Source organism: Chelmon rostratus, chromosome 19 (assembly GCF_017976325.1).
Source record: "Chelmon rostratus isolate fCheRos1 chromosome 19, fCheRos1.pri, whole genome shotgun sequence".
Lineage (NCBI taxonomy): Eukaryota > Metazoa > Chordata > Actinopteri > Chaetodontiformes > Chaetodontidae > Chelmon > Chelmon rostratus.
In genome coordinates, this window is record NC_055676.1 from 834,153 (window position 1) to 846,584 (window position 12,432).

The 12,432-nt window shown below is 40.4% G+C and overlaps 1 protein-coding gene across 1 annotated transcript in view; it reads right to left on the reverse strand.

Annotated features, from left to right (window-relative positions):
- The window catches only part of dcc (DCC netrin 1 receptor), a 245,886-nt gene that overhangs the window by 152,715 nt on the left and 80,739 nt on the right, over positions 1-12,432 (reverse strand). The window contains exons 3-5 of the mRNA XM_041960176.1: positions 10,886-11,173; positions 7,248-7,398; positions 1,788-1,924 (exon numbers count right to left, since the gene is read on the reverse strand). Coding sequence (XP_041816110.1) covers positions 1,788-1,924; positions 7,248-7,398; positions 10,886-11,173 — 576 coding nt within the window. The remainder of the gene's footprint in view (positions 1-1,787; positions 1,925-7,247; positions 7,399-10,885; positions 11,174-12,432) is intronic.

Genomic DNA, 12,432 nt, shown 5'->3' on the forward strand with positions numbered 1-12,432 from the left:
GATTTGAACTCAGCGCTTGCAGAAAAACATACTGTCTTCTGTTTCATGAAATGTAAAAAAACAACGGCTATGGAGCCCCCAAAGCCTCAAAAGAAGGTATTTTTCTCTTGTACACATAAAATAATGATGTCACGCTTCAAGCTTCATATGACCTTTGTGTCCTTCCACTGTTTATAGTATGATCAACACACAGAAAAGATAATATTAGCCACTGGTCCCTGTCTGACAACCATTCAAACGCATGACTCTATTACTAAAACTGGATCATATTATGTCACTGGTCTAATATCTCACTGGTATCTGAAGCAATACGACACCACCAACACCTCCTGTGTTGTTTTAATGTGGGCTGTTTTTTATCTGAACGCCCCTTTTGACTGAGCCGACTACCCACAAAAATGAGCAAGATCTAACCAAGTTAAAATTGTGTTCAGTTTTCTGTTTATAAACCAAAATCTAAGCAGGGTTAAAGCTAGTAGGGACATCTCAGTTTCATCCTTGCATCAATATACACCTGTGCTGTAAACAAAATGGCTTAAGAAGGCATTTAGGCTATTTTGAACAATTAGCATTTGATAGCAATATTACAACAAAAACATGTATTTATATTTTTTAAGGTGTTTGCCTCTAAGCAACCCAACAATAAGCCTGAAGACATGGGTAGCTTCAGTAGCTGAGAAGCAGTCAGACAATGAATACAAACAGATTTGATTTCTGAAAACCTCCTGAAGCAAATAAAAAGCTCAAATTTTGTATTTGATTATTACATTTGATTTTGATTCTTCTTTATCCGTTAGAGTGTCTGCAGACGGGAGTGTTTCCGTCAGCAGAGGAATGTCAGCAATTTTTTTATTCTATTTATTCCTATTATTGTTTTTATTGGGAATGTCAGTTAAAAGTTGTTTTTGTTTTTTTTAAACCTTCACTCTGGAGCTTTGATAAGTGACACAGCTTCATTCCTTTATTTTCTACACAACTCTGAGTACTGGTGTGTGTAAGAATTTTATCTATATTCTGTCTATCGTCTTCCTTCTGTGAGGACCCAGGGAGTGATTCAATTGATGCAAACAATTTCAAGATACAATCACAACCGCAGGTACAATCAATGGCAACATACAAACACCAGATTAGAAAATGTAGGCAACTCACTACTAAAGTCTCATAGTCAACCACCATCTGATTACACTCTGACAAAAGGCCCTAAAGGTCCTAACATTTCAATCAAGAAAAATATTTAGTCCAAAACAATATATTAATCCACAGAAACATGTCATTTGAAATTAGCCGGCAACATGGCTATCTTCCACATTTTCTCCATTACAACTTCACTCCAAATTGAATGGAAGCCTCAGTTTCTCTTTCGTGTAAAAATCAAGACAACTGCAACCAGTTGTGCACATCACTGGTGGTTTGTGTTTATCAATTAGATAACTCAATGCCAGTAGTACTTACAGTGAGACTGACTGCTGGTAATACAACTTTGCTTTACCAAGACCATGCATGTACTCCAAATGATTCGAGGACACCTCTCAATTTAATTTAGGTATTCCTTGGATAGGTGGTTGAGGCAAATTTCACAAGAATGGGAAGGGGTTATTGTATGAGAGTGTTTTAGGGTTGATCATAGAATTAGGCTTCCCTCATGTATCGTCTTTTATCAACCACATAATTGCAACAACATCCCTGATTCGAGTCTAGTTGGGGACCACACACTTCCAGTCACCTCTCTACTGTCATGATCAAAATAAAGACAAAAATGCCAAAAAAAGAAGTGTGTGTTGGCTCACCCAGTACACTCAGCTCTGTGTGTGCAGTGATGTTGTGGTTCTTGTTGGTAGCTGTACAGCTGTAACTGCCAGAGTCATCATCAGTGACACTCCTGATGATCAGATTACTGCCCGCCAGCAGAGAGTATTTCTTATTCCTAGAGAGAGATAGAGTGAGTTAGTTTTAGTTGGCATGTTTTTTTCCCCAATCAGTTTATAACTTACATTTATATAATCCATATTTTTCTGATTGTCAACAAATCCTATGAAAAGCCCAAAACCAACAATGTCTTGTTTCAAATTTTGTCCAAAGTCCATTGGTCCATGCTGAAGACATAAAATACTAAAAACAGCTCACACATATCCTCACTGTAGATCCATCTTTGTATAACATTCAGTAATTTACACTTCATTTTATAAAGCTGCACATTTAGTGGTAAGTAACTAATAATTACTAATTAATGTATTCAAAAGTTCTTTGAAATTGCCCCCAAATTACCACATTTACCTAAAAATGTATTAGAATTTACCCCAACATTATGCAGTAATTATATAGCACTATTTTCCAATCAGCACTTCATAAATAGCTGGTTATTTCTTGAATACATTTCCAAGAAACGTCCAACTGGTTTTTGCTTATCTTTTCCTGATCAAGTCAATATCACTTCCAACTGGTTTCTGTCTAGCTGTTACTCTACAGGTCGCTAAATTGAAGTGAGTTGTTGTAACTTAATTTCCAGTTGCTTTCGCCTTAATTCTGCTGATCATGCCATCTTAGCCTCCAAGTAGTTTCTAACTAGTGCAAATTTCCTCAGTGTCATTTTTGAAATGCAATCCACCATAAATTCAATAAATACAACCTCATAATCAAGACCAAACAACCAAATGACTTTGGTTTCCCATTTTAAAAGTCTCATTCCTTGCTTGCTTATTGAGGCCTGATAATAATGTCTTCACACCAAAAGTGAAATGTCACTTCTTATATTTTAACAAATACATTAGCATGCACTGTGTCAGCTCTCCTTCCAGGTTACACTTGTTCAGTGCTCACACAACATTTCTATAACTTTTTCTTTAACTGTGAAGTCCACATATTTACAGTCCATCACCTTTAATAAGAGTCCAGAGAGTCCTTTCAGATTCTGAAAAACCCAGCTCTAGAAATCGATAATTCTCATTTCCATTTCCACTTACTGTACTGCTGCAGCAGCTTAACCTCATTCTCCATCAGCCCCTCACTGTACAAATTTTGAATACTCCTTGTCTGTCGAATAGACCTCAGCCTAAGAAGAGAAGCCACAGCCGGTGTGTTGGTCAGTCCAGGACCAGCTACATCCACTGTTGTCCTCAGAGTTACAGCTCCAGTGGTCCAAAGTATGCTGGTGAGACCTAGAGTTATACTGTCTTGAACATCAATTCTGGCTCCATAAATGAGAGGTTCTTTCAATAGCCAGTGCAGAGAGTTTGTCAGCGCCAGTCTCGTCCATTAAAAAAGTTCCATGTCGAGGAAAGCCCTTGTTAAAAAATTAGATAATCCACACAGTTTCAAAAACTTAAAATCATTTAAAAACAGTGCAGTGTCTAATCCCAGACCAGCTGTCCTCTTTAATATGCAGCTTGTCAATGAATACAAACAAAGCTCCTCCTCCAGACTTGATTCACCTTGATTCATCCCTTTGAGTAACCATGACCTGGATGATTGAGCATCTTCAGAGACATCTTCCTCACCTCTTGTCATGATGATGGCCAACTTTGACTGTGAAGGGCCCAAAGCAGTCCATGCTTCCTCTTGAATGTCTTCCCATGCAGATCAGACTGGTAATAGAATCAAACTCCAGTGCAAGGGTACTAATGCAGCTTTGTGAACAGGCTTATCTGACTGGAAAGGTCTTGAGGGAAACTCTGTTGCTGTGCACGTTTGCATGATAAGGTTTTCAACCTTAGTAACTCAAGGGGATTAGAATTAGGAGTCTGGGTACTGTGGTGGTTATGAGCCATAGCATCCACAAGCTCATTCCAGGATTTGAAGGCCTTGATATCAGGAGGAATATAACTTGGGAGTGTATGGATGTGGCCGCAGAATTTTTATTTCCACTGGGGCAAGTAATACTGGAGCTGTTCTAAGATGAGATAATATGGATTGACCCATTTGGTAATACCAGTCCCTATGACACATGGCATCCTGGATTCAATCTTCAAGGTCCTGCTTGGATCTGGTTGTTGATTTGTTGCTCTGATAGTGGAGAACATCAATTTGCTACAGGTTCTCTACATTGCAGAGATGTGACTGGATTGAGTACGTCTCATGAAAGAGGGTATAGATTACATTCACAGCTAGCAGTGTTAGGGTCTTTGGGACTGACTGGGAGCAGGGTAAGGTCCAAGAGAACCCAGTCTAAATGAGTGTGGAGAGCGGCGGGACCCTCACTGGGACCTCTCAACCTCTCAATGTGGTAATGGAAGATGGGGACGATCTGACCCAATAAGTAAGACAGGCTGAACCCTTTTAAATGTCTGAATGGGTAAGCCTTGCAGGTGTCTCAAGCAGCAGAAGATCTGAGCAGGGTAGGTCTGCTCAGACAAGTCAAGATGGGTAAACATAAAGGCTCCTTGATAAGGGAATTCTTCAAAGGGTTAAGGGCAGATGAGATTTTAGAAGATCGCCTTGTAAGCCTCAAGGGTTTTAGTGCCTTGACGGACAGTTCGTAGGACCAAAGACTCTGCTGCCCCATCAAGCTTATGGTAAGAAGCAGCAGTGGACAGTAGCACTGTCCTTTGGGAGATGTTATCAAGGATGGCATAGAGGCAGAGCTCTTTACCTCTGTAGCTTAAGAGCTCTTTAACAACTTTAAGGAGGACTTTTGAAGTGGATGAGGTAAGAAACACCAATGGGGGCCTTTCCCTGGTTAGTTTCATATGGTATGCCATAGTACTTTCCATTACATTTGGGAGAGGGTTTCTTGGCATTGCAGTACAGTGCTTGGTAGTCACAGCACACCACCAGCAATGGTTATTGGTACAAAATCCAATTTTAAATATCTTCAGCTCATATCCTTTGGAGGAGAAGGTGTCTGTGTGCTGCTTGGGTCATGTAATATGGCAGTTATGGGATAGTTGGGTTTGGTTGGTGGTCTCCTCTCCCTTGCATATTGATTGCTTTGCATCCATCAGTTGTTGCTGACTTCACCATTGGACACGCTGCTTTGGCTTACAGCCAGATGACAATGTTAACAAGGTAGCATGAGCTTCCAGGATGAACGGAACGTGCACACCAAACATAGTTGGCAACTTGCTTAGCCAGAATGTTCTGCACATGCGAAGCACAGGCTAACTCTGCTTGTCCTGTTGTTTTACCCAAAGACGTCAGCATACCTACCTGCTAGGCTCACTGCTACCTGCTAACGCTGCTGGCAAAGCCACTGCAGCCTTTAGAGTCACCAGCACAGAGGGATGTCAGTGCTTGGATTGCACTAATTTCGCTGAGTACCCACAGATGGGGTTGTCCATGACACTGGTGAAAGCCCATGGGAGCCAGCCCACGGGAGTAAGGATTTCGGCTAGAGAGGTGGCAAGCAGCATCCAGCTTAAAGTGGTCAAGCAGGATATTATATTTGAACTGGTCCGGTTCCTCTGGAGATAGGAGTTTACATATATCTATATCTATATGTATTTGTATATATAGAGAGAGAGGTAGATACAGATATTTGTGTATTAGTAGGATATTATAAGTTGTACCCAAAACAGGTAAACCTGGTGGATACCGTCTCAAACTGAACCCATCAATCAAGTCTAAAGTTAGTCATAGCAACTTAGGCATAATATACAGTGTTGGGGTCGTTACATGTTTATCTCGTGCAATTATATAACCATGGTCTACGCATGCAAAACACAAGGTCTGGGCCTCAGACACCTAAATGTAATGAGACCATAATTAATATTATTAATTGCACCTGTGTTTTCCCTGCAATGACATGTAAGAATGACGACTGTGAAAAGGGCCTACGATCTGTTCTTCAGTGTTTAACACTGGTGTGACATTCTCTTAGGAGGATGATCTGCTCGCTGGGACCTTCGAGCCGTCCACTGTGTGTAACATTTCTATCATCTTAACCATCTACAACCAGGGCTGTGCACACCTGCATGTCCTCCATTAAGTCCACCCGATGCTATGGAGACTCCTGTCCAACCCAGCCCAGCAGAGAGAATGAAAGAGGTCACAAGAGGAGAGCAGAGCACATAGAAGAATGTCACAGTCACATCTCCGTTTCTCCTCTCAAAGCACATTTTTTCTAAGACCCTCTAATGCTATCCATTAAAGCTATATCCACCAGATGCCTTCACACTTTTTCTCCTTTACCCATCACCCGACTGTCACACACCACCACGCACCTGTTCTCACCTCTGTCATCTGCTCTGCAGTGACCTGGATTTCTCCACCTCTTCACCAGCAACTGATTCCATTATCAGCTACTCGCTAAGGCCGTATTCAGAACCGCCTACTACATTCTGCCAGCAAACCCAGTATACAGTATGTACCACCACCACAACCACCACTACTGTGTAGCATCCCCTCATGCTCTAAAAAGAGAAATTCTAAATGTGGATTTTCACAATTTTTCGAAAGATGAACATTTACCAGAGGGATGTGTAATGATCGGAAGGAACCAGATTCACCAGCATTTTGGCACATTACTAGTCCTGCCAGTATTTTTGTTGCTTTGGAAGTGTAACATTATTCTTGATATTCTTGCTTCAATCATACGGGGTACCTTTTCATAAAATTTGATAAAGGTATTTTCTGTTCGTGCTCATGCTGGTTTGGTCATATTGTGAACATTTCCCCCTTGGCAATAGCTGTATAATTTCAATAAAACACATAAAAATGTAACGTAATGACAGAATAAAAGGGGTACAAACTTTAATATCTTTCAGTAGTGGGTGTCTGCGGTATTGGCTGCAGTCATGTGTGTGTCTGTGGGGTTGGTAGGGTATGAGGGTGACTGGCTGGCTGGCTTGATTAGCTACCCAATTACCCAGCCAATTATGGAGCTTCTCAAATCCCAAAACATTGGACTTTTGCGATTCCTCATCAATTTTTGTAAACTGCCAATATTTGATGTCTACACAGTTGTCTCTCTCTCTCTCTCAGACACACACACAAATGATCATATGCATTTACGGAAAGTATTCTAAATACTAACTTTTTTTTCCTTTTATTAATGTATTGTTGTCTCAAAATATAAAAAAGTGACACTTCACTTATTAAGTGGCATGAAGACATTATTATCAGGCCTAAACAAGCAAGCAAGGAGTGAAACTTTTAAAATCGGAAATAGTAACTTGATTCTTTATTTAAATTAGCTATCTATGGTGGATTGCAATAAAAACGTGACATGGGCAAATCTATCCCCCGAGTACATACTGTGGGTTAGGACAGTGTGTGAGATAAACACATTCAACAAGATGGTTAATTAGACAAACCAGCTCTGAATAAGCTCCTCTCCTCTCCTCCACTGGATGCTCGGAGTCGGATATCCGGAGGCAGAGCATTCCAGCACGGCATCGGTTCCCAGCAGAGCGGTTACTCTGGACGGACGCTGGAGGAACTGAAGGTTCCTGCTCACCCCAGGCTCTGAGAGACAGAGACAGAAGCAGAGCAGAGAGTGAAGAGCTGAAACATGGTCCATATTCTGAGCTACACACCATGGCCAAAAGCATGTGGACCTCTAAGCATTGCAGCTGTATGTGATAGTTGAGCATGTTATTATAAAACAATGGTTGGTGATTAATCTGCTGCTTTAACAACAAACCTTCTGGTTCCAGGATTTCCATCAAATGTTGGAATCTTGCAGCAGGGATTATCTCCCATTCAGGCACAAAGGCATTAGTGAGGTCCAACAATGACGTTAGGTAATAAAATCTGGCTCACAGTCTGCGTTCCAGTTTATCCAAAAGATGTTGGATTGGGTTTAGGTCAGGGCTTTCTGCTGGCTAGTCACACTAAACCAGAAAAATAATTTCTTTATATGGCTGCAGAGAGATGCAAGTGTCACGTCTTTTTCTTTTCTTTTGTACATAGCAAAAAATCATCCCAACAGGCAGAGATTCTACTCACACACATGCACTGGATTAATATTATGAACTTCAACTTCACTGTGACCTTTCACTGTGGGCATGTGAAGTATTCAATGAATTACTGAATAAAAACAATGCAATGATTTTCCTCTTTGTTAACTAGGCTACTCCTCTTTGGCATATAAGCTACTGAAAACTGTTAGTCCATGTAACAGAACTTGGTGCTGAAATGACAGTCATTTTGGGACATTCAGGGACAAAAACATCTTGGTTTGAGTTAGGGAAGAGTCATGGTTTGGGTTAAAACAAGTAGTTGGTTAAGGTTAGGGGATCTTGGTCATTGTGGCTACAATAATAAACAATTGTTGCCTGTTATTAAAAAACAGGAAATGAACAATGCTGTCCTGTGAAAAAGGTTGTCCACCCATTCATCCATTATGACATCCTCCCTCCATGGGTTCGATCTATAGCAACACCACACTACTTCCACCTTTGCTCCTGATGGACAACAGTCACAATTACTTAAACTGGGGGGGGGCAGTCTCCTCGAGCTCATCAGCATTTCAGGAGTGGGTGCCATTCAGAGGGAGTGGAATGAGCAGCTAGAAACCAGAATATGAACCATAGTAATGTTCAGTGTATTGCAGAAAAGAGGCTATAAGATACAGCCTAACAGTGGAGGTCAAATTTTTAGAAATAAAAGAAGATGTTAAAAAATCAAGGGTCGCAATGTGTAAAAAAAAACTACAAAGCGGTTCAACATGCTGGAAAATGTCCCAGTTTGTAATAAACAGTGGAGACACAAGGAGAAATCTAGTACCAAAGTGTCACAAAATTCTAAAGCTATCTGAATACATGGCCAAGAAATTTTCTGAATCTCCATTTCAAGCCAGAATTGGCAATGTGCCTTCCTCTGATGAACAAACCAGATGATGTCCCACTTGCATAGAAGATGAGCTGTTTGAATCTCAGTACTGACTTTTTAAAAAGTTGACAGGTCCAAAAACATATTTTCAGACTCAGATTTTCTACACACACACACACACCCCTGCAGTGGGTCAGGTTGTGTACACCCTCAGGTTGGCCCAGGGGCTGGAAGGTTCTCAAAGAATGATGAGACATTTTTCTTCAGGAGACAAGAAGTTACATCAGCATGCCCCACAGCAGTGACACAAACACACACACACACACACACACACACACACACACACACACACACACACACACACACACACACACATACATACACACACACACACACACACACGCACACAAATTTTCTGGTAATCCTCTATTAATGCTCAACGATAAATAAGCATTGAGTCATTTCAGCTCACTTCTTCAGCCTCAAATGAATCTGATTGCACTGATTTACATTTGAGGATGCAATTTAAGAAAAAAATATTAACTTTTAATTTACAAAAGTTGTTTCACCATCTACACTTGATGTTTATATCTAATTCTCAATGTGACTATACATACGGAATTTTGAAATAGTATAATTCATTTATATCATAAAATGTGTTGTCATTTATATTACCATTATCATCATTTTATCATTAATTCTATTTTTCACTGTTATTTTATGTAAGTTAATTTAAATATACATTTTTAGGTTAGTTACTTTAGAATGAAGTACATTTTACAACAACTTTAAACATTCAACAACTGTTTAACTGTACAAAATTCCTACAATCAAAATTAATAAAATGAATAAGAAAGTGTTTCCAGCAGCAAGGAAAAGATCTGTCTGATTAATCTGTGTTTCATTAAAACTTTACACAGATCAAAGAAAAGTATTATTGTTTTACTATGACATTTTAGTTTTAGAACACAATTTTTTTTATTTTGAATCAATTTTCATGATGTTACCATGTGTGTTTTTTTTAGAATAATTTATTTGAATTTTTCAGGTTGTATTTTTAATTTTAATTTATTTAATAAATTCTAGATGTATCTGTTTATTTGTTATCTATTATTTTATTTACTTTACTACTACTATTTATGTTTGAATTGTTTGTATTTATGTATGAAATTATTTATTTTGACATATCTAACATTACATATTTAACAGTTTATGTTCTATTTTTATTGACTGAATTGCTTTATTCCACATACTGCAGCAGGTAGTTAGGTGAGCTTTAGGGTGTAACAATGACTCTGGTTTGTCCCCTCTGAGCTTTACTCCTACTCTGCCTCTGGGATGCTTGTCCAGGCAACGATTAACTGCCAAACCTGGAAAAGTATTTCCGTTGTGTGTTTGGACGGGTGGGGATTTTGAAATTCAAAGTACATGTCAGTATTCTGCTGAAGGTCGACGCTTTGGCTCCTGGGAGCCCCTGCTGGGATTGAGCAAAGAAAAACTTCACAAGCTGGAGTCAAAGAGGTGTTTAACCAGGAAGGGAGTGAGCTAACCTGAGCTGTAATCTGAGTGATGAAGTGGACAGTGTATGGACTCGTATAATTGAACCGTGTGGAGTGTATGGAACATCAGTGGCTGGCAGACTCCCTGCAGACTGATGAGAAGCTTCTTCCTCTCAGCCCAGACACATTATTAAAATCACATCTTACACTCTACATATTCATTACATCACATTTCATTTTAAAATGAGACATCCAGCACTGCGAGCAAATGAACAAAAATTACTACCTGACAAAATGATGACTGCAGGAACAGCAGAACTCACCATTAAGTAAAATTGCTGGAGAAGTACTTTACTGCAACAAGACTGGAAATCTAAGTCCATTTCCCAAGGTTGATAACACAAATAATATTTCAAATATATTTAATATTTTAGCTAAGAAATTCAAAGTTGGATTTATGAGTGCACAGAACACTCTAAAACTAGGCCTATTTTGGCATGCCAAACCTCTCCACTGAAACCGGAAAAATGTCCCTATTTTACATTCAGTTGGTCTTTAAGGCAGGTAGATCTACTGATAAATAGATTGGAAGCATGTGGACGTCAAATAATCATGTGTGCTACCCAATGGATTAATAAACCAAGCATGTTCTTGCAGTACATCACTGTTAGAACAGCTACCTGGGAGCACTCGGAGCTCGGCGTCCGTCCCTGTCCTGGTGCTGCCAGGGTTATCGGCCAGACAGCGGTACGTGGCAGAGTCCGGCGGCTGGACGCGGCTGACCTGCAGCAAGCCAGACGGCAGTGCTGCCAGGCGGGACTCCGAGTCCAGGGCCAGTGGGAGGTCCTCCCGGTTTTTCTGCCAGCGGATGACCGGCGACGGGTCGCCCGAGACCTCACAGCGCAGCAGGGCAGTGTCACCAAGGTACGAGGAGACCGACTCGGTGGGGACGACCACCTTTAGTGGACCTGGAGAGGGACAAGGGGGGCGGGGGGTTATGTTCAGAAAAATGGTGAATTGATAGAATTCAAAGAGCAGAAATATTTTATATTTTTTCTTTTACCCTCACCTCAACTGAGCTGTACTGAACTGCAGTAGACTGTGGTAAACTGTACTCAATTGTACTGAACTGAACTGAATAGAAATGTTGTGCACTGTAGTGAGATGAGCTGAGGTAATGAGGTATGTTGCAGATTGACCCTTTAAACTGGTGTGTTGGGGCGTTCAGATCGGTTTAGGCTCTTTACTGGCAGAATGAGCATGGTGCATGTCTGAGTTATTCACTACTAACTGACATCAATCTAAGCATCACGTGTATTTCAACTGTAACTGCAATCATTTTCACCCTAACTCTGGACAAAAGATGTCAAAGGCGAGCAAACAAGGCTACTAAATTAGCTCAACATTAGGCTAATATTCAACAGGCTAGTAAAGGCAGCAAACTTCAGAAATATGACAGCAGTGCAACGATCACACCCCACAATCATAAACTACAGAGAAATAACTCGACAACTTCGTCATGTCAACACCAAAGCAGCAATATTTCAACTTACATCATCAGTGGCTTCTGCACCAGAGATGACTGCACTGCCAACACGCAGTTGAAGACACGGAAGTAACCCGCGATACGATGCGGGATTTCAAAATAAGAGTCTCTAAATGAAAAGCATGTATTCAACATAAAAGTCCCAGAGCTAACAATGTCCATAACGTGAGGAATTCACAACAAGGTAGCTGGACAGTAAACTGTGACCTGTGATTGTGGTGTGGACCCATATGGACACTTTTAAACTGCTGAAATCAACTTTTATAGTGGTAGACCTGTGTTTGCTGATTTTGCTGTGTACTGTACTGTACTCCACTACACTGTGATGTTCTGTACTGAATTTTGCTGTACTAAACTGCACTCAACACATGTCACCTGAAATGTACTGTTTTTTAACATACTGAGAAACACCAAACAAAGACATATAGTACCATTAGGAGTGAAGAAGAAGATTTGAACAGACAGAAAAGGTTTTTCAGGTTGCCAAGGACAAGAGAATGACAAAGATAAAAATGGAGCAGGAAGAGTGAGGCACAGCAGGTGTAGATGTGTGTGAGAGAGAGTTAGACTGTGAACTGCAGGAGGACAGATGAAAGTCAGACAGACAGAAAGAAGGACAGAGGGACAGGGAGAGTGTGGTCAGGCAGTGACCAGCCTGCTTTTCCTGTCTGATCAGATTCA